Source organism: Dipodomys merriami, unplaced genomic scaffold (genome assembly GCF_024711535.1).
Source record: "Dipodomys merriami isolate MVZ:Mamm:240054 unplaced genomic scaffold, mDipMer1.0.p SCAF_19, whole genome shotgun sequence".
Lineage (NCBI taxonomy): Eukaryota > Metazoa > Chordata > Mammalia > Rodentia > Heteromyidae > Dipodomys > Dipodomys merriami.
In genome coordinates this window covers 28,054,311-28,081,763 of record NW_027203270.1, presented here as the reverse complement: position 1 = coordinate 28,081,763, position 27,453 = coordinate 28,054,311, and the positions used below count along the sequence as shown (strand labels likewise).

Sequence of the window (27,453 nt, the reverse complement as noted above, 5' to 3'; positions counted from 1 at the left end):
GGCGGTAGTGATTTGCTCAAGGTCACACGGGGAGTTTACGGGGAGCGAAGGGACCCGAACACGGGGGGAGGGGGCGGGAGATACACACAAAACCCGCTGCACCTCCAAGCGGTTGGGTATTTGGGGCCATCTGGCCAGTCTTGGTGGAGACGGGCTCCCCCATACTTCCTTCCCACTCCGGGGCGCAAGCCCGAAAACCCTCCAATTCTTCCAAAGCTTTTGCTTTTTAAAAAAAAAAAATGATATCCTTTTCAAAACGTGTCACCAAGTACACCACTCCGGCCTGGAGTGGGGAGGGCGAGTCCGACCGGAGCCAGGAGCCGGCGCGATCGAGGGGCGGCCGGGGCTGCTGGCCGGGGTCCCGGGGAGCGGCGGGGGGCGGGGGCCGGGAGGGCGGGGGGCGGAGGCCGGCGGCGGCGGCGGCGGCGGCGGCGGCGGCGGCGGCGGCGCGGCGGCCTGCAGGGAGCAGCCGCGAGCCGGGCCGGGCGCGCCGAGCCCGAGCCCCAGCCGGAGCGGAGCGGAGCGGGGCGGGGGAGGGAGGAGCCAGAGCGGCCGCCGCCTCTGCCGGAGGAGCCGCGGGGCCGCCACACTCGCCCCCCGCCCCCCCCCGCGCTCACTCGCACTCACACCCGGGCGCTGGAGGCGGGCGGCCCGGGCCCCACCGGCCCCCCATGGACGCCCCCGGCTCGGGGCGCTAGGACCCCCGCAGTCGTTCACCCAGCCCCGGTCCAGCGCACCACGCCGAGGTAAGGAGGAGGGAGCGAGGGGGCATTAATATGCAAATACCTCGCGATTGATTATGCAAAGCCGCGGGTCTCCACCGCCAGCTTGGCCGGCGAAGCTGGGGGTACCCCGGGGGTTCCCGCTGCCAACCGTCGCCTTTCCCGGCGCCCGGGTGACCCTGTCATAGCCCGGGAGCTTGCAACTTAACGCCCATGGGGAAGGGAGGTGGTGCTAGGCGGTCGGGGGGCCCCCTGGGTTCGCAAGCGGAGATGGCGTCCGGGCCTCCCCCTCGAGGGCCCGCCCGGCGTCTGTCCGGCCGGTCTGCTGCGCATTCCCCGGCCCGGGGCCCCCGGGGCCCCCGGGGCCGAGGCTCCCCCGCCCGCCGCGCCGCGGTTTGTTTACGGTGCGCCGGAGGCCTGCCCCCCCCCTACACACACACCCGGCCCCCACCCCTAGCCTCGAAGACCGAGTGGCCTTTGCAAACCTGCCTCTCCAGCTGCGGAGGGCAGTGTAAGTGCGGTGGTGGAAGGGGGCTTGCTTGGACGGCGGGGGGGGGGGGGGCGGGGGAGAAGGCCCCCTCCCCTCACCCCACCCCAGGGAGCATGGCTCTTCGGTTGCAACACTCCTAATTGCAAAAACGCGGCGGATAGGGTGGGGGGGAAAGTGTGTGTGTGTGTGTGTGTGTGTGTGTGTGTGTGTGTGTGTGTGTGTGTGTGTGTGTGTGTGTGTGTAATGGTGGGGGGTGTGCTTGCTTGATGGTCCCAAGATGATTAGGGGAGTTAACTGGCTGGCATGGTTGGAGAAGAGAGGAGGGAACGGACCTGTGTTGTGCGTGCCCCCTCCCTTCCTTTTTTCCCCTCCCTTTGCAACGTGTCTCTGGTGCCCCTTCTCTGTCTAGGGCCCTCCCTTGTCCAGTGTGAAAGGAAGGCCTGGGAAGATGTCAGAAGCAATGGAGACAGCCACCCATTCCAGGGGCTGGGGGGGGGGGGTGCTGCATACAGAAGGAAAGCCAGTGCCATTGGAGCCTGCCCCTCAATGCTGGCTCTGGCCCCAGGAGGGGGAGGGGATGAAGGGGGCCATTGTCCAAGATGAAGGGGGAAGCAAAGGTGACATGCAGACACAGATATGCCCACACAGCCACATGCATACCCAGGGACACCCAGGCAGACTCAAGGACAGGAGCTGTTGGACACACCCACATGGGGACAAGGGAAAAAGGCAGGCTGCCGCTGCATGGTGGAGCTCAAAGGAGTGGGACACACCCACGAGAGACCAAGAGCAGGGAGACCAACCCATGCACATACCCACGCACAGGGTCACACGGAGATGCTGTCACACACAGGAGCAAGGAGGAGTCACTGTCACCCACACAGAGAAAGTCACTATCTCATGCATGCATGCATGCATGCATGCATGCGTGCACACAGAGCAATTGCACATAGCCTCACAATTACAAAAGACCCTGTCACTGGCAGGCACACACGTGCTCACATATGCCCAGTCACTCAGTCACCATCGCCTGCCATGACCGTCGCTGTCACTCAGTGAACACATCAATACATGTGTATACAACCTAGCAACAAGTATTTTCCAGGACTCTTACCATGGAGTTCTGAGGTCCTGTAGACAATAAAACCTCTACTCTCGAGAAAAATCAAATTCATCTGTATGAAAACACTTCTGCATAATAGTGCAAAGTGAATGTTCTCAGGAACACATTCTCAATCACTGTGGCTTGTCATACCGCCCGATTACTCGATGGCAAGCTCTTTGAAGCCCAGGAGAATGACTAGAAGACCTCTGGATTCCACCCAGAGCCTAGAACAGGGTGTGCTCTGTAAACACCTGTTAGTTGATTGACTGCAGGAACTCAGGTGCACTCATTTGTGCACAGTCCCACAGACTTGTGTGCAGGACACATGCACAAGACATGAGTCCACACAGTCAAAAGTCCACTCTTGTAGTGTCTAGACAACCCTAGGTACACACATTGCAACCAGAACAATTAGCCACACACCTAGATACACACACACACACACACACACACAATCATCGACTTTTCCTTCCAGCTTCTCTGTCTTCTAAGCTCAGCCAGTGCATAGCAATAGATGAGGGGTTTTTTTGGGGGAAGGAGAGAAGACAGAAGACCAAGAGCAAAATGGGTGCAAGGGGGGCTCCAGAGCGGCCAGCCATGGGCCTGAAGCAGCGTCCAGTGACTTCCAGCAGCTGGGATTGTCGTGGCTGCTGGGGGAGGGGTGTCGGGAAAGGCTGGCTCCTAGGGAGCAGCTGGGTTTTCTCCTTCCTACCCTAAAAGCCAAAGTGGGGACCTGGCTTGAGCCTTTCCTGGGTCCCCTTAATTGCCCCCAGCTGAAGGTCTGCCTCCCACCCTGAGGTCAACCCCTTTTCCCACCTTTCCCCTCCTGTCCAAACTTGGAAACTTTCCTTCAGAGGCTGTATGCCGGCCAGTGTCTGTGTGAGTGATGTGTATTTTTGACTAGGAATTTCTAACTCTTGTCTCTCTCTGTTGCTTTGTCTTGGGGTGTCTGATCCTCCCTCCCTCCCTCCTTATTTCTCTGCCAGTCTGTAACTCTCTTTCTCTCACCCTGCCCCTTGTCTCTGTTTCTGCCACAGCCGCTTGTCTCACAGAGATGGGAACTGGCAGCAATGTTCTTCATACTTTTCCAGTTGTTAATGCTCAAACTCTGGCCTTCTGTCCCGCCCGCCCGCCCCGCCTCTGGGGTCAGCCGGAGGTTGGGGTGGGGGGTGGGAGGGTTTCAGTTGGCTGCTCAGGACATCCTACGCTTCCTTAGTGCTGCAGCTGAGGCTGGCCAACAAGTTTGGGGGCTGGGATGGGGGAGACCAGGGGTGTCAGCTACTCCGCATGCTGATCCCTCAGGCTGGCACACCCAGCCAGGGGACACCAGTTCTGTGGGAGCCATGGGTGTAAAGGCTGCAGCTCCTCCCCCTACACTGACCTAAGTGGGAAAAGCATGACCCCATTGGGCAGTGGCGGGAATTGGCTGGGTCCACAGCAGGACTTACAATGGCCTTTCTCCACACCCCTGGCAGCTGAGACCCACCTCAAAGATGCCCAACAGCTGTGTCCTCCTTGCCCAGCTTTTAGGCCTGGCTCTGAGGGTACAACTGCTCAGACTGTTTATGAGGTTAAAGGAGAATCCCTCACATACAAGTAAGGGTGGAAAGGGCAACTCTTTCACAGAGGGAATTTAAGCAGAGGCCACTGGGACAGAAGACCCAAAGCCCAGTGGCTGGGTATGGAGCATTTCTAGCCAGACTCCCTCTGGCTTTGGCCTACTTGGATGATGAGACACACTGGTAAGGATTCTACTGTAGAGCATCCATGGGCTGCTACAGAAGGGAAAACTGAGGCTTGCCACACATAGTCCGATCTCTCTCTCTCTCTCTCTCTCTCTCTCTCTCTCTCTCTCTCTCTCTCTCTCTCTCTCTCTCTCTCTGTGCTGTCAAGGTAAAGAGCAGGCATGGTTTTGGAGCTAGACTGTCTGAGTTGGAGTCCCAGCTCTTCCTCCTGTTGGCTGGGTGACCTTGAAAAGACAATTTCCCTCTTGCCTTATGTATAAACTAGGGATATTAATTAATATCTACCTCATTTATCTGTCCATGTTGAGAGGTATTTCAGATATATAAGATGCTCTGAAAAGTACCTAGTTTGTACCAAGCTATGTGTATGAAGCTGCTATGGTGACTGTAGAAGCCTGGAGGTTGTGGGTCACCTGGATTTCTTGGAGAAGCTAGGTAGAGATATCGCAGCAATGGTCATTAAGACTTGGTAGGGGACAGGGAGTCTCCATTCTCCAGCCTCCTCACCACTCAGGTCATCTCTCCCTCTCCTACTTATTGTTACAAGCTAGAATCGGTTCTCTAACCCTCACTTTTTAGCCTAAAAGGAGCCCTTGGCATCTTATCCTAGGACACACCTCCCCAGATAAGGGTACATGTCCTGGCACCACTGCATCTCTTTTGGGACAAGTCTGAGTGCTGGCAGCAAGAGAGATAACAAAAAAAAAAAAAAATCCCCTCTCCCCAGCTCTGTCCCTTACACAATGAGAGACTCAGGAAAGAGGCCTTACTCTTTCCTGGGGGTGGGGGTGTGTGCACGGGGTGAGAGCTAGCATGTCACCCATGTACTACCATCAACTGGGACCTTGGCCTGCCTCACAGATGCCAGATTCCCCTCCTCTGCTCAGATCGGGGTATTAGTGTGAAGGGTAGTGGCAGAGTAACCGAGACACTGAGTGTAGTAGGCATGGCACCTGGAGAGCCTGGGTCTTCCCTAGGTTACCCCAAACCTCTTTGTTCAGTGCCTGCCCTTCAAGGTGATGCAAGGACTATGGGCGATGCCCCTTGGTGGGGTGACTGCAATCTTTGGAGTGGAACCCAATCTCAATTCCAGTCTCATAGCTACAGAGGTGTGCTTGGGGGAGGCAGAGGTGACACAGGCTGGGAGTTGAGGGGCTGAGTTTTTGCCATTCACCACTGGTGGAACTGGGCCCAAGTTTGTGTTATCTGCTCCATGGAGGGTGAGGATAAGAATGTAAGATGGTTGGGGCGGGGAGGGGGGGCACCGCAGGGAGTAACTCAGTGGTAGAATGCTTGCCCAGCATATATGAGGCACTGAGTTTGACCCCTAGCTCTGCTATAAGAGAGAAGGAGACAGCGGCTGGGGGGGGACTCACCTGAGGTAGTTCATTCCATGTTGTTGCCTGGCGTGGTAAACAGTACCTGTGGGACCTCCCCTCCCAGGGCTGGCACACACACCTCAGGCTGCAGGCCCACACACATCTTAGGCTAGTGTGCAGTGGGGGGCACATGTGGCTTCACCTTAGTGTCACTTGGCAGGCCAAAACTGGGCTACTAACACCCCTTGGTTTAGAGGGAAGAGTTGGAAGTTCTGAAGCGGACAAGAGGAGCAAAATGGGTGTTACTGTGCCCAGGAATGCTTTCCTTGTTTCTTTGCTTTGGGGATGGGCACTGAGCTTGAGGAGTAGGGGCTGGAAGAGATGGGGGTTACAAGTAAGTGCCAAAGGCACAGCCACACTTCACCAGAAGTGGCAAAGAGCAGTTGTGATTGGACCAGGCACCCAGCCCACCTTCTCCTTCACCTCTTCTTCTTCCTCTTTTCTCTGTCTTCTAAGGGAGATGGGCTCTTGGCTCCCAGAGCCCTTGGCTGCCTGTTTCATTTTCTCTTTTACCAGACATGGGAAGGGGGAGGGGACAGCTTTGGTGGCTATCAGCATTTTTGTACACATCAGTGAGTGGGTGTGTTGTGCACGCTTCCATGTATCCATGTGAGAGTGTGTGTGGGCTGGGGAGGGCTCTGAATATCTCCTTGAACAGAACCAGAGCTCTGCGCATGCGGGTGTGTGTGTGTGTGTGTGTGTGTGTGTGTGTGTGTGTGTGTGTGTGCTCACGCGCGTGCGTCTGCACGTGTCCATGGTGTGTGCCGGAGACTCAGCTGCATTTGCTTGCACGTTCTCTCTCTCCCTCTCTCCCTCTCTCCCTCTTTTCACACATGCACACCAACACACCCTTCTCAATCTTCCTCCTCTTTCCCCTCCCTTTGTCCCTCCTTTCCTAGTCCCTCCTCCCTCTCTCCCCTCTGTCTCTCTCTCTTCTTCTCTCTCCCTCCCTCTGCCTCTGCCAGTTCTGCCTGGGTGGGGGCTAGCTTTTGCCTCCCTAGGGTGCCTGGGAGAACATCCCTGCCTTCTTTCTTTTCCCCTCCACCATTCCTTTCCTTCCTAGGCAATGTGCCCCCGGGGTGCAGGACTTTTCCTGCCTTAGATGGGGAGGGTGCAGAGGGAGTCCCCCAAGCCTTGTACCCATGATGCCATCTGCAGCAAGCGCCTTGGCCCCGTGACTTTCAAGCCTCCAGCATTCAGCTGCCCCAGCTCCCAGCTCCCAGCTCCAATTACCCACTGGCTGCTGGGGGGAGGGTGGGGAGAATGTGCCTTGCCCAGCTTAGGGGTGCTGCTAATGCTGCCCTATGGGCTCCTTGTAACTCCCATCTCCATTCCTGAAGGGAATTGGGGCAGAAGAGCTGAGCTCTGGAGCATAGGTATAGGCATAGTTATCCATCAGTGGGTGTAGAGTCTGGACATGACCAGGGGAAGGGACACCCCCCCCCCCAGACCTAAATCCTAAGTGCCCACCTGATGGAGCTGGCCTAGACTAGAGAGGCCTAGACTAGAAGCAGGTGAGTGAGGTTATAGGGGAGTGGGGTGGGAAGCTAGTCTTTGATCTTAGTACTGGGCATCTGGCCCAAGCCTGGGCTGCTGTTTATGTCTTTCTGTCTCTGACCTGCAGGGGAGAGTTTCCTGTTAGATTCTTTGGGAGGGGGTGCAAGGAGGAGCCTTTGTTTAAGTAACCAGTCTCCCCCTTAGGCCCATCCTCCACCCCCATCTCTCATTCCCTAGCCTCCAGTGAAGTAGAGGATCTGACTTCTGGACTCCTGAATCCCACCTTCTGGGACCCCAGCAAGAGCCTTACCAAGGGATACTGCCTCCCTCCCCACTCCACCCCCATGCCTGCCAAGCTGTGCCCAAGTCTCTGCCACATCACACCTGCCAAGTAGTGCCTTGCCTTCCCGCCTTCACTCTCTCTTTCCTGGCACAGGATAGCAGAGAGTTGGGTGGGGCAGCCCTGCCCAATCCATACCTGAGAATAGAACTGGGAGCTGGGGAGGGGCGTTGTGGGCAAAGGAAGAGTCGGTCCCAGCCCTGAGGAGGCATCCACCCCTCGGCATGGGGCATGTGTTACTGTGGCAGATCCTCTTCTGGCCACAGGCTTGCAAGGGGGACTGGTGGGTTGGTGGCTGCTCACAGGCTCATGTTGGCACTGGGCACGTCTACACACAGATGCCTGTTTGCCTGTGCATGCCCATGTGTGTTTGGGCTCTAGCGGCTGCCTGGTCTCCTTTAACATTTTGCTCTTCTTGGTTGGTACTGTGGTAGGGAGTCAGGATATCGATGCTGTGTGATTGGGAGTAGGTTGTTGGTGGGGAAGGGATCGCCCCCCACCCTAGCAGCAGGCAGAGGGGAAGGGGAGAGAGAGGTGTGAACCTACCCACAGCACTATTAATAGCCCACATGCCAGGCCACCAAGAACCAGCTGTCACCGTGGTAACCATTCCTACTTCTTCCCCTCCCCCAGCCTCCAAAGGGTGGGACTTAGGCAGGGCAGAAGCACCCCACCACACACATGCACACACACACAGGCACACGCACACATGCACACACACACACTCTCTCTCTCTCATCTTTCTTTGTTACCTTTCTCTCTTTGTCTCCCCTCCTTCATCTGTCTCTCCTCCCCTTTTTCAGTCTTCCTTCCATATCCCCCGTTCTTCTTCTCCCATCCCCCTTCTCATTCTCTCCTTTCTTTCTTTCCTCCTACTTCCTTGACATCCCCAGCTCTACCCTCATCCCTGCCCTGTCTTTGTTCTTTCTCATCCTATCTCACACACATACTGCTTTCCCTCTGCCACCCCTTTGCCTTTCTCTTCCTCATCTTCCTCCCCTTTGCACAGCCCTCCTCCCCATGGTATAGTGTACCTCTTTCTATGGTTGACAAGGAGGGCTGAGTTTTCTTCAACGCACTAGGGACAAAGTTCAGAGGCCCCAGAAAGGTGGGGCCAAAGCCAAGCACAGATACTAAGGAGAGCTGTGTGTGTGTGTGTGTGTGTGTGTGTGTGTGTGTGTGTGTGTGTGTGTGTGTGTGTGTGTGTGTGCGCGCGCGCGCGCGCGTGTGTGTGTGTCTATGTGTCTGTGTGTCTGTGTCTGTGTGTCTGTGTCTGTATGTGTGTATGTGTGTCTGTATGTGTCTGTGTGTAGTGTTTGAAGCCAGATTTTTTTTTGTGGGGGGGAGGGGACAGAGAGTCCCTAGTGGCAGCCCCAGGAGTCCTTGGGGAGTGTCCCTTGGATCCACAGGACTGCAGTGTGGGACAGACGGCAGTGGGAACTTGGCCTAGTGCCTGTGGATGCCGCATTGGCTTCTCATCCCGGTACCCCTCATTGCAGAAGCACTTAAGCTTAATGAAATGCTTCCCCCTTGGCGGGCACCTTGCCCACACTGCCACCCGGCAGTTCTTATCTGACAAACAGGGAGTGGGTGGCCAGGCCAGCCGACAGGTGGGTCTTGCTGCCCTGCTGTCTGGAAGAGTTTCAGAGCCCCAGAACTCTACCCTCTTCTGCCTCTTTGGGGCTGAACCTCTGCCACTACAAGGCACGTGCCAGGGAGCTTAAGAATATTAAGCTGGACTCCTGGAGGAAGGGAGACAGGCTGCCCTGCGGGGTGGGTATCCCTACCTCTCTCCCCTTGGCTGATGACCTTTCTCTGCTCACAGCTAACACAGCTCACATGGTTTGTGCCTCTCTGCATGCTGGGACCTCTGCCTGGACAGTGTTGCTTCAGAGGCCTAGGTACATCTCTGGAGAGGCTTCAAGAAGTCTCCAGAGGTTCTAGTCTCTTGCTAGATGCCAGACAAGAGTGCCCTAGGTAGCAAGGGCAGCACGTTGGTCCTCTGCCCATTGCCAGGGACTAACTGTAGTCTGGGTTACACCGACAGGCACCAGGATACATTGAGCTCAGTGGAGAGATGGGGCAGAAAAGACCCTGCCCCTCCCCCAGTGGGCACGTGCAAGCCCCTGGCAGTGCCCAGACACATTTGGAGTTAAGGCCGGGCTGGGAAGGGGAAATAAACAGGGTGGCTTAGGTTGGCATTGCCCCAGGTCTGCCCTGTAGCAAGTGGTGGCAGTAGTGGGGGGGGAGTTCCCCCAGAGCTATGGCCTGGGGGCAGGAGCTGCCCATGCCAGTGACTGCCACTGGGGTTCCCTGCCAGGCCTGGCCTACAGCTGCTAATACCCATTCCTCCACACCCTGGGCCTTTTTGCCTGCCCCCAGGGCCTGTTCCTTAGGACTGCCCCCTCTCTTTCACTATGCCCACTCCTGGGTCTGCCTCCTCCCCTCCCCGGGGGCACTTGGGCCTCCGGCTGGCGAGTGGATTTTTCCAGCTTCTGTAAACAAGTGGTGGCAGTGTGCCAGGCGGGCAGGAGACAGGCGGGGGCAGCACCGCAGCCAGGGTGTGCCAAGCACCGAGGCACAGACTAGGGGGAGACAGGGAGACACCCAGACCCAGAGGCGGGGGGAGACATTCAGACACACACAGACAGACCAAATGGAAGTCTTGCTGGGTACAGATAGAAGGGGGAACAGAATCGCTTCTATTGTCCATCCCAACCCCCTAAGTGCCCCTGACCCCTGTCCCTCTGTCCCTCTGTCCTGGCTGAGAGCAGAGGGCCTCAGTGCCCAGCCCTGGGCATCCCCACCCACTCCTTCTCTTTCCCCACCTCCACCCCTTAGGGCTGGCTACGCCATTATAAATTTATAACAGGAATTTCTCCACAAGCCAAGAAAAACTTGACCTACTTTCTCGAAGGCTCCCTGGACTAAGGCGCCCCACACTCGTTGTTCCCCCCCACCAGTTTCCCATCCAGCCCTCACCCCCACCCCAGTGCCCAGCTGAGGCCTGAGGGGTGCCACAGGCAGTATGGGCCAGTTTTTCTATGCTCCTCCCATATTCCCCACCCCAGGGGCTTGCCTAGGTGCAGAGGCCCTGTCCTGCTGCCTGGCCCTGCCCAATGCCCTGCCTTATCTCAGCCCCCTCCCCTTACCCAAGCTCCTTATCAGTTCCTGGAGGTGGGGCCAGGGGGCCCAGGGTGAGATCTCTGGTACAGCAATCATGTGATCAAGGTTGTGTGTTTGGAACTGCACCCTTTGTCCCCCTCCCATCTGCCTGCACCTGCCTGTGTGCCTGCAGACAGTACCCCATGAGTCTGCAGCCTTGGGCTGGAGGTGGAATGTAGAGGGATGGTGGGCCCAAGCTGGCATTGTTTGGCTCCAGGTAACAGGACAACACTGGCCTAAGAACCAGGCTATGAGGTTGTAATCCCTGAACCATTCTGGCTTTGTGAACTTTGAGTGTGAACTTCGAGCTTTCTGAGACTCAGTTTCTGCACCTGCAAAGTCCTGCTGCCCGCTGTGGAAGGCATGTTTTAGCTATTTGGTCACCTTGTTAGTTTCCTTTCCTGTTCTCTTGCTATTCCGGTGACTGGTAGTTTAGCCTAGCCAACTAAATCTCATCCTCAAACTGGACAATGGGATTTGTATAGGAAACACAGGACTCTCAGAGACAGAAGTTATGGGACTGATCCTGGGCTGGCCACACGGGAGGCCAATCCTCATTGTTTTCAGTGTGTCTCTAATGTGGGCATTCACAATCGTTGCATGCAATTTCCCACCCTGCCTTTGTGGGTACCCCATGCCTGTACTGGGAACTGCTTGTCTATTAACCCCATATTACTGAGCAATCTAAGGAAAACTTGGTTAGAGGGTGGTAACAATAGCTAATGTTTAATAGACAACTCATTAAGAGCTAGGCATTTGAATGCTAGTATTGAGACTTGTTACCTGCCACATGGATGACCTCATTCTTTCCCTCCATCCTTCCCCTGTCTGGGGCATGGGATGTGGCATTCCAGTCTTAACCTGCAACATAAAGTTATTATGGTCCTCTCCTGTGCCTGTCCCCCATGCCATCTTGTTATGGGCCCTGGAAACCCCAAATGTTGCTACCAAAGGAATTGAACCCACCCTTCTTAATTTTTTTCTTTTTGGCCAGTCCTGAGGCTTGAACTCAGGGCCTGGGCACTGTCCCTGAGCTTCTTTTGCTCAAAGCTAGCACTCTACCACTAGAGCCATAACGCCACTTCTGGTTTTTTCTGTTTATATGGTACTGAGGAATCAAACCCAGGGCTTCAAGCATGCTAGGCAAGCACTCTACCACTAAGCCCTATTTCCCAGCCCCTTTAATAGCCCTAGCCTACACCTACCCTTCTTACCCCGCCTCTCTCTTGTCTCTACAGGGATCTCTCAACAGGACAAGACTTCGAAGTTACCTCCCAACCACCTAACCCAGGACCTCCCAAGCAGATCCAGCCCGCCCCCCAGCTCTCCTACCTGCCACTCCCTGGCCCCTCCCACCACCTGCCCGCCCCCCCCTTGGGGAGCAGGGCATGGTGTGAAAGGCCAAGTGCTGAGGGGGGTACCATGGGTGCTGTGCCCTAGGACCTGGGTAGTGGGGGGGTGGCCTGTGGGTGTGCCGGGGGGGCCAGTGTGCCCACCCCAGTCTCTTGGCGTGCTGGAGGGCATCCTGGATGGAATTGAAGTGAATGGAACAGAAGCCAAGCAAGGTGGAGTGTGGGTCAGACCCAGAGGAGAACAGGTAATCAATCTGGCAAGCTGGTAATGTCAACTCCTAACAGCAAGGGTGCCTGCTTGGGCTAAAGAACTGAATTCCCTTTTAAGTACTGCCTTTTAAACACCTCTGGAGATGGATGGGAGGCCAGCAGGCCTGCTGCCTACCTTGATCCAGAAGATGACATGTTCAGATGTCACAGAGAATTAGGCACTTGGATTGAAAGATACCCATTTTGAAGGAAGAAGTGATACGGAACAGAGTAATTACAGGCAGCAGGCGCATAGCCACTTCCTTGACGGTGCTGGACAATTCCGAGTGCCCTGATTGTCCCCCTTTGTCATTGCCATCCTCTCCTCAGCATGTGTGATCCAAGGGACCTTACCATTTTTTTCCTCTCCCTACCAGCCCTTTTACCCTCTGACCACAAACAAGTGCATTGACCACAAGCCTTGGTGCATGTAACATGACATTTCAGTACACTGGCACCAATAACTATTTGTCATAACCCATACTTATATTTGGAATCGACTGGAAGTCCTATAAGCTCTTCCTTGTTCTTGGTCAAGGGCGGGCACTGTCCTGGGGCTCCTCCCAGGAAGTGGAAGTGCATACCAGCCATGAAGGTTTTGCTTACACGTGGGTGAGGCGTCAGTCCTGCACACACAAGTCGGGATGTTACCTATGCTCTGCTCTGCCCTGCCCTGCCCTCGAGCAGTCCAGAGGGTCTTTGCCTCTCCCATCAGCTCCAAGTGGCACAGAGCTCTGTCCCAGTTGGCATAGTATCCCGGGAGCTGGGTACAGCCTGTGCCTATGGCCAGAGAAGGAGTGGGGGTGGGGGTACTCTGGGGAGCAGTGTGGCTGGCTGTTGCCTAGGAGATCAGATCCTGAGCCAGGAGGCCAGAGGCTTGGCCAGGCAAAACCCTGGGGCCCAAGACTGGTTCCCTGGGGTGTATTGAGGGAAGCGTAGAGAAAGTAGATGGGGCTCCTAATTGTATAGGTAAGGGCCCTGGATAAGCCCCTTCCCCCAAAGCTTTAGACCTCAGGAGACTATGAGGACAATCCAGCCTGCCACCCTGGTATAGCTGTCACTTGTATCTTTTTTGTACTTCCCTGCTGAGACTTCTGTGGCTCTGAGAAAGACTACCCTTAAGGCTTCAACAATGGGCGGGAATGCAGGTTCCCAGTCCCCTAGGACTGTTGCCCCCTCCCCCAACGCTTCCCCTCCCCCTATCCATGTGCCACCTCGTGGTTGTCCGTGGGACTGCACCCAGAGGATTCAAATCTGGTCATGGCTAAGATGCCAGCTTCACTGAGCCTAGATAGCCCAAGTTCTCCCCAACTCACCCCTCTAGAAGGCAAGCAGGAGGTCTGACCCTCCAGCCTGGTACGAACCAGACGGGCAAATTCCCAGGGGGAGTGGAGCACAGGGCCTTCTGTGACTGTGACCCTGGCCAAGGTCACTGTGTCAGTATGTTGGGAGCTGCATCTGGCTCCAGGAGGAGGGGCCCTGCAACATGCCACGCGCAAAATGGGTGTGGCGTGGAAGGTTATACAATCCCTGCATGTGTGAAGAGGGCTTATGTAACCTGCGTGTGCTGAGGTTATGTAACATGTATGTGGAGAACCTGGTAACATACATGTGCAGTGTCTGGGGGTGGCTAAGAATACCTTGCATAGAGGGGTTCAGGATTCTTGTTCTGGCTCCAATGCTAGAGCATGGTGTCACCAGGCTGGAGTGGCGGTTGCATTTGCTGCTTTGCTAAATAGAGGATGATGCTAGTGTTGTCTTTACTGTGGGTTATTTAGCTTGTACTAGAAATCAGGTAACATGCTCACACTAGTAGGAGGAAGGGGTGTCATTAGGTGCCTGTCCAGAGTATTATAGAATGCACAGGGAATATCCTAGAGGTCATAAAACATATTTGAGAATGCCCTGAAAGTTGCATACATATGCAAATTTAGGGCTTATTACCATACTTGGGTTGAAACGGAAGGCTGCATAGTTATTCTTATGCGTGGGTGTCATGTTGAGCGTGTGTTGTGTGTGTGTGTGTGTGTGTGTGTGTGTGTGTGTGTGGTGTTTTAAAGGTTACATAGCTTTTAAGAATATTCTGAGGATTCTTCCAGCCTATTTGTCATCTGTTGAAGGCTTAAATATATGGATGTGCCATGGATTATGGGTGCTTAAGGTCTGCGGTGTTATATGCTTATGTGTATGTGTAGGTATATCTGTATATGTAGAAGCATATGTATGTATTTATGTGTTATAGATGTTGGAGCCTTAGAACAATGTATGTGTATGTGCTTAGGCCCTAGAACATGCTGTTGCCCCTAGTCAAGCCCCTTATCTCTTCCCTGCAGCTACCAGATAGCCAGACTCTTCTAAGCTTTCTTAGTTGGAGGGTGGCAGGTGGAATAAGGACATAAAGATGGAGGGAGATGAACCTAGGGGATGTAGATGCCCCTTAGGTGAGAAGGGATTCTCCAAAGACTTGCTGTGTGATCCTACCCACTTTGCCCCTATCCAGTGCCAGGTCACCAGATGGAAAGCGAAAAAGAAAGAACGGCCAATGTTCCCTGAAAACCAGCATGTCAGGTGAGTCTAGCTATGTGTGTGTTCCTTCTCCCTACCTCTAAGCCCACAGACCATCCTGGGTCTCCTCTGGGTTCTGATTGGTACCTCTTGTGCTCCCAGGGAGAGCCTGGGGATGAGAGTAGTCTTTGTGGAGGGATTAGATCAGGAAATGCCTCTTTTGTTCTCTCATGAATTACCTCCTCACCTAAGGCCCCACCAGAATCAGGGCCTGTGCTGAGGAACTGAGGGTATAGACTGCTTGTTCTTCTCTTTGCCATCCTCTGCCCTTTAGACAAAGCAAGAAACAATAAATAAGTAAAAACACTAAGTAGTCCCAGCTACTCAGGAAGAGGCTGTTCAGAAAGATCATTTTAATACAAGAGTTTAATTAAGGCTAGCCTGAGCAACATAGTAAGAACCCAACTTAGAGAGGGGAAGGAAGAAAAAAGAAGAAGAAAAAAAAGAAATTCTGGGTGGGTAGTCAAAAGTACAGATTTACTGAGTATGGTAGTACATGCCTGTAATCCCAGCATTTAAGAGGCTTAAGGCAGGAGGATTTTGGGAGTTCAAGGCCAGTGTAGGCTACATAGAGAGACTCTTGCCTCAGAAAAACCCATGGTGGGGGGGGCAAAACCCCACTGAGATTTGTTATATTAGATGGACAAGATTACCACCAATGTGTCTCTAGGATCCTAACTTTCTACCTGGAACAAAGTCCCCTTCAGCAAGACTGGGCTAGGAAATGGGCCAGAAAGGAAAAATTGGGGTTGGGGAAAGTATAGGAGCCTCTCTGCTGGGCTCCTCGCCATACCCACCGTCTCCACCCTTTCCTCCCTCCCTCTCAGGGTATATCCCTAGTTACCTGGACAAAGACGAGCAGTGTGTCGTGTGTGGAGACAAGGCAACCGGTTATCACTACCGCTGTATCACTTGTGAGGGCTGCAAGGTATGGACAAGCCTTCCCCTCCCCTCCACCACCTCCCGTCCCCTTCTCATTCCCTTTGAGTCCCTTGGCATCTGGCATGACAGACAAACTATAAATATGTAACCTAATCCATGAGCTAGTAGCTCATTCCTGTCATCCTAGCTACTCAGAAGGCTAAGATCTGAGGATCAAGGTTCAAAGCCAGCCCAAGCACAAAAAGTCTATGAGAGGGGCTGGGAAGGTGGCTCAGTGGTAGAGCGCTTGCCTTGCATGCCTGAGGCCCTGGGTTCGATTCCCCAGCACCATATAAGCAAAAAGAAAAAAGCCAGAAGTGGCGCTGTGGCTGAAGTGGTAGAGCGCTAGCCTTGAGCTGAAGAGCTGAGGGACAGTGCCCAGGCCCAGAGTTCAGGCCCCACGACCGGACCCAAAAAAAAAAAAAAGTCTATGAGACACTTATCTTCAATTAACCACCAAAAAAGCCAAAAGTAGAACTGTGGCTCCAGTGGTAGAGCACTCAGCCAGACTTCAGTGAAAAAGGAAAGAGGCAGCACCAGGCCCTGAGTTTGAGCTCTCCTATTGATACATTAAAAAACAAAAACACCATGGGCTGGGAAGGTTACTCAGTCGTAGAGTGCTTGCCTCGCATGCATGAGGCCCTGGGTTCCATTCCTCAGCACCACATAAGCAGAAAAAGCCAGAAGTGGTGCTGTGGCTCAAGTGGTAGAGAGCTAGCCTTGAGCTGAAGAGCTGAGGGACAGTGCCCAGGCCCTGAGCTCAGGCCCTGCAACCGACAAAAACAAAAACAAAAACACCAACATACAACATGAAAACAAAAGCCCACCTGTTCTATCATTTTTCTTCTCTTCTCCATTCATTCACCCATTCCTCATCTCTGTTCTGCCACTTGTCAGAAAATTGCCTAGCCTCTCTGAGCCTCTGTTTCTTTCTCTATAAACTGGGGATAACTATAGTACCTGTTTCCTAAGGATTGTTCAGAGAAGTAAATGAGATAATTAACACAAACTGCTTAAAACAATGCAAGGCACACAAGCACTTGATAAATATGGTGCTGTGCTGGCTCAGAAGAAGGTAACCAGTTTTCCCTGGATAGAGAGGACAAGGACTTGGACAGGCTTAATTCAGTTTTGTTTTCAGTTTCAGTCTACAAAGTTTTTCTGGTCTCACTGTCTCCTGAAAATATAAACTTCAAGAAACAGTGGCTCACACCTGTAATCCTAGCTACTCAGGAGGCTGAAAATCTTGGCTCCAACTCTAGATAGTTTGAATTAGTAGGGCTGGAATGGGCCCAGGAGTCTGTATCTTGGGTAGGTGTGCTAGGTGATTTTAATACACCCCAAAAATCTGAGAGCACAGGCCCTGGTGTCTTTTACTTAAGGACTACCTCTGGCTCTGATGCCCATTTAGTCAGCTGACTGGGGGAAAATTGTATTAAGTTCTCCAAACTTCCATTTCCTAGTCTGCAAAATAGACACAGTAACAGTTTCTACCTCCTGGGATTGTCATTAGGGTTAAATATAATGATGCATGAGAGAAAGAGTGCCAAGCACAATAGTATGCATTCAACAAATGTTTGCTCTTCATGATGCTGCCATCTTGATTCTTGACATTTTTCCTTTAAAGCAAAGATCAGGTGCCAGTGGCGCACGCCTGAAATCCTAGCTATTCAGGAGGCTGAGATCTGAGGATCATGGTTCAAAGCTAGCCTTGGCAGGAAAGTCCATGAGACTTATCTCCAATTAACCACCAGAAAACTGGAAGTAGTGCTGTGGCTCAAGTGGTAGAGCACTTGTCTTGAGTTGAAGAGCTCAGGGACGGTGCCCAGGCCCAGAGTTCAAAACTCACGACTGATAAAAAGAAAAAAGAAAAGAAATGAAAAATTTCTTTGCAAGCTACTAGAGTTCAAACCCAATGCTTTTCTTGTCTTTTGATCCTCCTATTTCATGAATTCCACCTACATGGGCAATAGACAACATATATAATCAGTCTCAGGACTGAGATTTGAGAACTGTGGAACAAAGTCAGCCTAGGCAGACAAAACTTAGAGACTCTTATCTCCAATAAACAAACAACAACAACAACAAAAGCTGGGAATAGAGGCATGGCTCAACTGGTACAAAGCCATCATTGAGCAAAAAAGCCAAGAGAGAGCATGAGGTACTGAGTGAAAGTCCTGGATTTGAGATCAGTGCTGATTTTCAAGTCATTTAGCATGATGGAAAATAAGATAATTAGATTTCCAAAGCCTTCATTCCTTGAAGCACCTCATACTACCCCCAGGCCCAATGTTCCCCATTATAATCACAATTCTTTCTTTTCTTTCTTCCTCTTTTTTTTTGGACTGGTCCTCAAGCTTGAACTCAGGGCCCTGAGCCTCTTTGTGCTCAAGGCTAGTACTCCACCACTTGAGCCACAGTGCCATAACTGGCTGTTTCTGAGTTGTTTATTAGAGACTCATGGATTTTCTTGCCCGGGCTGGCTTTGAACCTTAGTCTCAGATGTCAGCGTCCTGATAGCTAGGATTACAGGCATGAGCCACCGATGACCAACCACCCTTCTTTTTCTTTTTTTTCTTTTTCTTTGGTCGGTTGTGGGGCTTGAACTCTGGGCTTGGGCGCTGTCCCTGCGTTCTTCAGCTCAAGGCGAGTGTTCTACCACTTGAGCCACAGTGCTACTTCCGGTTTTCTAGTGGTTTATTGGAGATAAGAATCTCACAGACTTTACTGCTTGGGCTGGCTTTAAACCATGATCCTCAGATCTCAGCCTCCTGAATAGCTAGGGTTACAGGCGTGAGCCACCAGCGCCCGGCCCAGCCACCATTCTTATTTCTTTTACTTGAGCAACCTGGGGGCTGAGGGCATGTGTTTCTCAGATCCTTTGGCCTAGCCTAGGGATCATTTGGCAGCAGGCTCAGGAGGGAGCCAGGTGTCCTTGCTGATCTCACCTCCCTCCCACCCTTCCCCGTGAACTGTGTGGTTGATTCAGGAGGGAGAAATCACAGTTAGAACCTGCTTCATCTCCCCTCCAACCCCAGGGCTTCTTTCGCCGCACAATCCAGAAGAACCTCCATCCCACCTATTCCTGCAAATATGACAGCTGCTGTGTCATTGACAAGATCACTCGCAATCAGTGCCAGCTGTGCCGCTTCAAAAAGTGCATCGCCGTGGGCATGGCCATGGACTGTAAGGGACAATGGTGGGGTTAGAACCAGGCTGGGGCAGGGGCGGGGGGGGTGCGCAGAGGTCAGGGGTGACAGCTTTCTTCCAGGGTATCCTCGAGGCAGAGGAACAGTCAGTTCAGGTCAGGCTGATGGTGAAACATTTGGGCATCTTAGTCCCAGATACCCTCATCTCAAGGGAAACAGGATTTCTCTGGCCCTTGCACATGGCCTCAGTGCTGGGAATGTCTGAGGGCCTTAGAGACGGAGTTGAGAGACAGAGTTGAGTGAAAAACTCTTAAGTATTCAACCCGGCCTGATTCATATGATTCTGACTCCCAGGAAAGGTACTCCACTTCTGGGTAAAGGAAATGTCTGTCTTTCATTGGTTTTGGATTGGGTGGCAACCATTGTTACTGTACTATATTAGACCAGAATATACTAGTCCTGGGCTGGGAATGTGGCTTAGTGGTAGAGTGCTTGCCTAGCATGCATGAAGCCCTTTGTTTCAATTCCTCACTACCACATAAACAGAAAAAGCTGGAAAGGGCGCTGTGGCTCAACTGGTAGAGTGCTAGCCTTGAACAAAAGAAGCTTAAGGCCCAGGCCCTGAGTTCAAGCCCCAGGATTGGCAAAAAGAAAGAGAGGGGGGGAGGGAGGGAGAGGAAGGAAGGAAGGAAGGAAGGAAGGAAGGAAGGAAGGAAGGAAGGAAGGAAGGAAGGAAGGAAGGAAGGAGATAGAAAAGAAAGAAAGAGGGAAGGAAGGAAAGAAAGAGAGAAAGAAAGAAAAAGAAAGAAAGAAAAAGAAAGAAAGAAAGATACTAGTCCTCTGAATTGGAGTTGAATGTGGTCCCAGTGATTAGATATGGTTCAAGTTATGACATTCAACTGTTAGTTGACTTGGGAAGTTGCTTCATCTCTCTGGCCCTGTGTCCCCAATCTGTGTACTAGGCTGCACAGACAGAAACTACTCTTGTAGTAGTTTCTGACAGGACTGTGGAGAGGAGAGGGAGTGTACCAAGCCAAGACTCCTATATCTCTCTACCAACAGTGGTTTTAGATGACTCCAAGCGAGTGGCCAAGCGCAAACTGATTGAGCAGAACCGGGAGCGGAGGCGGAAAGAGGAGATGATCCGGTCATTGCAGCAGCGACCAGAGCCCACTCCTGAGGAGTGGGATCTGATCCATGTTGCCACAGAGGCCCATCGCAGCACCAATGCCCAGGGCAGCCATTGGAAGCAGAGGCGGAAATTTCTGGTAAGGAAACAAGGGCATAAGGAAGCTTGCCTTCTGTAGGAAGCTTCCTTGGTTTAATCCAACTCAGAACCTATACTCCCCACACCTTGGCAGTACAGATTTTGTACACCTGTGTATGTCATTGCTGTCTGGGTTCTACCTCTGTCAGCCAAGAGGATCCTCTGTAAGTACAGGGCCTTGCCTTCCTCATCAGACTGTGAGGATCCCTCCTTCTTTTCTTGCCCATAGTGACAAGGAAGGGACCATGAGGACACAGTCATGTAACAGTATTTTTTGGGTGCCTGCTGGGTCTCAGGCATTGTATCAGGACTGGTAAACTGACTGCCAAGTGGATGATCCTTTTGGGAAGAGATGGACAACTGTGGCTCTTGGTTCTTTCTTTATGTTATTTTTTTGTCGACCATGGGTCTTTTTTTGTTTTGTTTTGTTTTGTCAGTTGTGGGTCTTGAACTCCAGGCCTGGGCGCTGTCTCTAAGCTCTTCAGCTCAAGGTGAGCGCTCTACCACCTGAGCCACAGTGCCACTTCCGGTTTTCTGGTGGTTAATTGGAGATAAGAGTCTCACAGACTTTCCTGCCTGGGCTGGCTTTGAACTGCGATCCTCAGATCTCAGCCTCCTGAATAGCTAGGATTTCAGGTGTGAGCCACTGGCACCTGGATAAAAATGTTCATTTCTATATATTAGGATTGATCTTTGCTTTAAAGGAAAAATGTCAAGAATCAAGATGGCAACATCATGAAGAGCAAACATTTGTTGAATGCATACTACTGTGCTTGGCATTCTCTTGGTTCTTTATTTTTGTGCCTGTACTAGGGCTTAAACTCAGGACCTTGAACTCTGGGTTGGCTTTTTTTTGTCAGTCGTGGGCTTGAACTCAGGGCCTGGGTGCTATCCCTGAGCTTTTTTTTTTTTTTTTTTTTTTTTGGGTCAGTCGTGGGGCTTTATCTCTGGGCTCGGGCCATGTCCCTGTACTCCTCAGTTCAAGGCAAGCGCTCTACCGCTTGAGCCACAGCGCCACTTGCGGTTTTCTAGTGGTTTATTGGAGATAAGAGTCTCACGGACTTTCCTGCCTGGGCTGGCTTTGAAGCGTGATCCTCAGATCTCAGCCTCCTGAGTAGCTAGGATTACAAGCGTGAGACACTGGCGCCCAGCATCCCTGAGCTTTTGTGTTCAAGGCTAGCACTCTACCAATTGAGCCATAGCTCTACTTCCATTTTTTTGTTTTTGTTTTTGTTCGTTTGTTTTTTGGTGATTAATTGGAGATGAGTTTTACATACTTTCCTTCCTAGGCTGACTTTGAACCTCAATCTCAGATCTCAGCCCCCTTGAGTAGCTAGGATTATTATTATTGCCTGGGCAATAATACCAGGCAAGAACAAGTCATGTGACTTTGACCTTATTCCTTAGTTTCACTTGTCCTCAGTTTCCTGGACTGTGAAATGGTGACAATTTTACCTTCTTTATAGTATTCAGGAAGGGGTTAAAATGGGATAAAATCTATAGAACATACAGCCTAATACTTGGCTACATATTTTCAGTCATATAATTATTATTCTACTACAGCTACTACCACTCTTACCATTATTATTAGCAGAGTTAGGGCATTTGCTCTGGTCTATCCTCTGCCCCAAGGTTGAAGGAAAAACCTCAGGGCTGAGACACAGCTGTCCTGCCCCGTCCTGCCCAACATTTCTTCCCCAAGCTGCCTTGGAGCTCCCCCTGGTGGGCAGGGAGCCTCAGTGAGAGGTCCAAAGGGGTCTGCGCCCCAGCTGACCCCCATCTCTCCCTCTAGCCTGATGACATTGGCCAGTCACCCATTGTCTCCATGCCGGACGGAGACAAGGTAGACCTAGAGGCCTTCAGCGAGTTTACCAAGATCATCACCCCGGCTATCACCCGAGTGGTGGACTTTGCCAAAAAACTGCCCATGTTCTCCGAGGTGAGTGGCTGATGGGAAGAAAGACATGACAGTATGTGGGAGGGAATCTGGAGGGCAATTCCCCAGGTTACCCAGTCTTAAGGTTCTCCCCTTACGTTCTCTGCATGATTTCTGTAGATCAACATACCCAATACACACTCATAGGTGAACACACATACACATTTACATAGTAGGGATGCCTAATATATGAGCCAGCTGGCTTCATGGGCCCACCTTCCCAGCCCTTCTCCCCTCAAGTCTACACACCCATCTCACCTCCAAGCAACCTGAATATTTTCCTCATTTTGCACAATACAATACAGTATGAGACAGCTTGTCTTATTAGCTCTGAGGCCTTGACCAAGTTCCCTAAAATCCCCCTGTACCTCAATTATCTTTTATTTATTTATTTATTTTTGCCAATCCTGGGGTTTGAACTCAGGGCCTGGGCTCTGTCCCTGAGCCTCCCTGTGCTCAAGGCTAGAGTTCTACCACCTGAGCCGCAGCGCTACTTCCAGCTTTTTCTGTCTATGTGGCACTGAGGAATCAAACCCAGGGCTTCATGCATGCTAGGCAAGCACTCTACCACTAAGTCACATCCCCAGCCTATGCCTCGATTATCTTGTGTGCATTGGGTTGGCTATAGCACAGTGGGATCTCCTCCTTAGGCCTAAGTGTGAAAGCCCAGGCATGGTCCAGCATAAGGTAACTGTAGAGGAGGCTCCCTACTAGGAGAAGGGATGCTGAGTGGTCTTGTGGCCCTGCCGCCCTGCAGCTGCCTTGCGAAGACCAGATCATCCTCCTGAAGGGGTGCTGCATGGAGATCATGTCCCTGCGGGCAGCCGTCCGCTATGATCCCGAGAGTGATACCCTGACACTGAGTGGGGAGATGGCCGTCAAGCGGGAGCAGCTCAAGAATGGTGGCCTGGGCGTAGTCTCTGATGCCATCTTTGAACTGGGCAAGTCACTCTCTGCCTTTAACCTGGATGACACGGAAGTGGCTCTGCTGCAGGCTGTGCTGCTAATGTCAACAGGTACCTGCTAGTTCTGGGAGGGCCTAGAAGCCCTCGGGGGCCCGGAGCTTAGCTGGACCCCAGGCTTGTTGTTCTCCCTCTTCCTTTATCCTCTATACTCCCCCAGCTATCTCTGTGTCCTCCAAGCTGTCCTATCCTCTGCTGTCATCCAGTCCCCACCCCAGCCCACCATACCCCCACCTCTGGTCCTCGGGTCTATCACTGTTTTTTTTGGGGGGGGGTTGGTGTGTGTGTGTGTGTGTGTGTGTGTGTGTGTGTGTGTGTGTGTGTGTGTGATGGTTGGTCCTGGTGCTTGTGTGTGTGTGTGTGTGTGTGTGTGTGTGTGTGTGTGTGAGTGATGGTTGGTCCTGGTGCTTGAACTCAGGACCTGGACACAATCCCATAGATTTTTTCCTTCAAAGCAAGTGTCTGTCCCACTTGAGCCACTTAGCTTTTTCCATTCAAGGCTGGTGCTCTATGACTTGAGCCACAACTCCACTTTGTGTGTGTGTGTATGGTTAACTGGAGATAAGAGTTGCATAAACCTTTCTCTCCAAGCTGGCTTTTTGAACCTTGATCCTCAGATCTCAGGCTCCTAAGTAGCTAGGATTATAGAGCCACCAGCTCCCAGTCCTTGCTTTGTTCTTTATCCTGCCTCTGACCATTCTTTCTCTTTGTCCTTCATCCTGTCACTTACACGCCCTACTTTGTTCCTATCCACTTTCTGTTGTCTTTCCCTTATGTCTCTCAGTCCTGTCTTTTGTCCCTCAATCCCCTCTCTACCCCCATTTCTACTCCACCGCTCTGACCACCATCAGCACTTGTTTTTCCCCTAGTCCTCTTGGCTCCACCTTCCTGTTCCTCTGTCCTCTTTATGTGTTACTCCAGTCCCTCTGTTTCTTCAGTGCCCCATCTGATCCTCAGCAAGGGAGTCACCCCTATACAGGTCCCTTGGTGTTGTTTTCTTCCCATATTCTCTCCTAGCCTCAGACTACCACCTTGTCCCTTTCTTGTATCCTCCCCTGCATTTTACCCATTGTCTCTCCCATGCCTCTGCCACTCACTCATCCTGCCTTCCTCCCTACAGACCGCTCGGGCCTGCTGTGTGTGGACAAGATCGAGAAGAGTCAGGAGGCGTACCTGCTGGCGTTCGAGCACTACGTGAACCACCGCAAACACAACATTCCGCACTTCTGGCCCAAGCTGCTGATGAAGGTGACTGACCTCCGCATGATCGGGGCCTGCCACGCCAGCCGCTTCCTCCACATGAAAGTCGAGTGCCCCACCGAACTCTTCCCCCCACTCTTCCTCGAGGTCTTTGAGGATCAGGAAGTCTAAAGCCTCAGGCGGCCAGAGGGTGTGCGGAGCTGGTGGGGAGGAGTCTGGAGAGAAGGGGTAGAGCTGGGGACTGAGAGAGACCTCCCACCTCTTCTCTCCTTCCTCCCATCCTTGGATAGATGCAGCTCCCACATAACCCCTGCACTGCCCAGATCCCCCTCAGAACCTCCACAGCCCTGAGACAGGGCAAAACAAATGAACTTGCTATGAGGACAGTATGGGAGGCTGGGTCCCGTGTCTTGCAGTTCCCAGAACCCCATCCTCTAAGAAGGTAGGGGAAGGGAGAACAGAGGGACAGGCCATCTTGACTGTAGGGAAAGGAGAAATGAGGGTTGGGGGCAGATGTCCCCACTCAGCCCCCTACACATATACAAGAGAGCCCCCAACCCAGTTCCTTGGCCTAGTTTTCCCCTCCAGGCAAAGGGCCTCTATTTCCCCAGATGCCTGGATGGCAAAGGACACCTTGGCTTGGCTCCTCCCCTGGAGGCTAAAAACAATAAGTCATCCTAACTGCACTTTGGAAACCAAGCAAGGGGAGAAGATAAAATGAAGAAAAACTAGACAGAGGATAAGGAAAAAAAGAAAAAGAAAAAAAATAGAGAGAGAGCAATAGAGAGAGAGAGACATGATATTAAGTTATTAGCTGAGGCTGGCCCGAGGGGAAGGACCCCACTTCCCACCCCCATGCACTTTGAGAGCTGCCCTTCCTCCCCCCAGATCAGAGTTTAAAAAAAAATGTCCCCCAGCAGACCCCCCAAGGGTAGGGCTGCCGATCAGAGCTGTGAGTTGACACAACAGGGTCCTGGCACCCCCTTGCCTTGCCCCCCGCCCTTGTGCCCCTTTGGCACCCCTAACCCTAGAACTTCCTCTGTCCTTTGCCACTCGTGCCCGCTGAGTTCCATCTACCTCTCACGCTGGATGCCAGCTGGCCCCTCACCAGCCTGCCCTGCTGCCCACACAGCTCCCCTTTCAAGTGCCCAGCCCCAGGGGCCTTCCTGGTCCCCCTCCTCTTGCACCTTGGCACCCACACAGGAAAAACTGTGGCCCACGCTCCTTCCCTCCTCGTATCCTGCAGTATTAGCTACAATCCAGATGCTGCTGTGGTGGGGGAGGGAGTTGTGTGTGAGCATCTCCCAGAGCCTCTACTCCTGTAGAACTGTTCCCCTGTTTCCTGTCTGTCTTCTCAGCTCCCTCTGACTTCTGCCCTCCTTGTTCCCTACCCCCACTCAATGCATCCAACCTAGACTCAGGTGGATGGGTATAGAATGGGGATGTTTCCATGAGTGGCACTTAGTTGAAGCCCCAGAGGAGGGGCAGTTAGTGCTCCTCCTGTTTTCTTTGAAGCTCTTCAGGCTGGCTGCCCTTTTGCCCCTGGGACTCCTTTCCCTTCTCTCTAATTCAGGGACTTTGGCTTGAGCCACCTCCCGCCCTCTGGGAAGGAGTGCTCTGTTGGTCTGTACTTTGGGGGAACTACCATCCTCCTCCTCCTCCTCTTCCTCCCCATGTTGGCTACAGCCTACTTCTCAGGGGAGAGAAGGAGAGGGATTTGGCCCTTCCATGGGTGAGAGGGAGGGAAGGAGGAGGGACAGAACAGACCAGAGGGCCCTGGGCTCAGGGCTGCATGTCGGCAGGGATGGATGGGTGGACATTGATGCCCCCCCGGAAGCCATGGGGAATGGGGCAGGGGGTGAGCGAGGGGTGCCAGGGCTTCCTGCGCTTTGCACTATTGGGGCAAAAATGTCTTAAGCAGTGGGGAAGCCTGCCACCCCACTCTGACCCTCAGCCTGCCACAGCCCCCTACACACACACACACACACACACACACACACACACACCACACACACACACACACACACACACACCACAGAGGCAACGCTGTGCTGCCACTCAGGGCAGTGTCCTCTCACTGTTCAGGTGTTCCCACTGGGTAGAGGGCCTGAAGGAGCATCCACTGTCACCTGTGCATATGCCTGCCCTGTGCCTCTGGGGGTCCTGGGCCTTCTGCACTATCTACTATTTTTGTCTCTATCCTTCCTTTGCTCCTTCTCTTCCCTCCTGCCATCTCTCTCTGTCTCTCTTTCTCTCTCTCTCTCTCTCCTGGGGTACTGGTTCCTGTATTCCTCCAGTCCCATGGGTAAATCCTGTCACACCTTCCTTCTATGCCTGGGAGCCCAGTGGAGTTCCTGACCTGCCTGCTGTCTCTCCCCTTCCCACAGACCCGGTTCTGTCCATCCAGCCCCATTCTTAGCCATATACTTGGTCTCTTCTCTTACAAGCACTTGGAATCCCCCTTCCCTCCCCAGTCATATGAGCTGTGATCCCCCTCCCTTTTGGCTTCTCCCCCTCCTCTTGGTGACATGGTGTGTATGTGTGTGTGTGAGTGTGTGTGTGCGTGCGCATATGTTTCTCTGTGTGAATGTTTGAGTGAGTACATGTGGTAGGGGAGGAGCCAGGGAGACTCAGGAGTGCCACGTACCTGCTCTAGAGGCAGCTGTCCCAGTCCCTGCTGTGGAAGTGAGGGACAGGGCCCTCTCCTGGGGGCCATTGGTGCTAATGGGGGGACGGCCTTGGTGTGGGTGCTTAGCATGCCTCCCCCAGTGTTGGCCCGGGGCACTAGGGCAGGCAGGGTGAGGCAGCAGGTGCAGTATTGGTGGGAGGATGGACTGCTGGGAATAGGTTGAGGGAGCCAGGCCAGGACAAGGGGGTGCCAGAGCCATGACCACTACCCTACCCCCACCCGCCTCACCTCTCCATCTCAGTATTTCCCCTCCCATCACTTATAACACACATACCTCATCCAGCCTCCTCCCTGCTCAGACTTGGGGAGGGTGGGGGAGGAGGAGCCCCTGCCCCTTCCTGGGGGGGGTGGGTCTGCAGGGCTGGGAGAGGGCAGGGCGCGTGACACAGACACCGTCCATAAGGGGGACAGTACTTGCTGCCCTGGGAACTCCTGGGTGGGGGAGGGAGACACTGCCCAGAGGCGCTACTGAATGTATGAGAAGCTGGTGCTGGGGTGGGGGGAGGGAGGGTTGTGGCCAGAAACAGGGAAGGAGGTAGGTCCCTTCCCCAGGGAGGGGTGGGACCGGTAGGGGTGACTTGCAGGGGCTCCTACTCCTGCCCCACGTTGACAATCAGTATGTCTGTTATGTGCGATTTTTCACCCCGTTGTGTTTTGGGTCAGGATTTTAAAGAAAGATATTTTTATGGTAATTGTTGCTCGTCTATTTTACTATATATT

The 27,453-nt window shown here is 52.9% G+C and overlaps 1 protein-coding gene across 1 annotated transcript; it reads left to right on the top strand.

The window, feature by feature from the left end:
• The first annotated feature begins 518 nt into the window (after positions 1-518).
• On the top strand, positions 519-27,425 carry Thra (thyroid hormone receptor alpha). Its single transcript, XM_070028111.1, has 9 exons — positions 519-746; positions 11,682-12,040; positions 14,545-14,612; positions 15,437-15,537; positions 18,569-18,716; positions 19,742-19,947; positions 21,739-21,885; positions 22,640-22,898; positions 23,965-27,425. Exons 2-9 carry the CDS (start codon positions 11,988-11,990, stop codon positions 24,213-24,215), a joined length of 1,233 nt encoding a protein of 410 aa, XP_069884212.1. The 5' UTR covers positions 519-746; positions 11,682-11,987; the 3' UTR covers positions 24,216-27,425.
• Positions 27,426-27,453: the final 28 nt, after the last annotated feature.

Bases quoted from the DNA above. Each gene is read 5' to 3' on its own strand.
- Thra (XM_070028111.1), top strand. From the start codon at position 11,988: ATGGAACAGAAGCCAAGCAAGGTGGAGTGTGGGTCAGACCCAGAGGAG. The intron at 12,041-14,544 runs GTAATCAATCTG...GCCCCTATCCAG, and splicing joins TCAGACCCAGAGGAGAACAG to TGCCAGGTCACCAGATGGAA. The intron at 19,948-21,738 runs GTAAGGAAACAA...CTCTCCCTCTAG, and splicing joins AGCAGAGGCGGAAATTTCTG to CCTGATGACATTGGCCAGTC.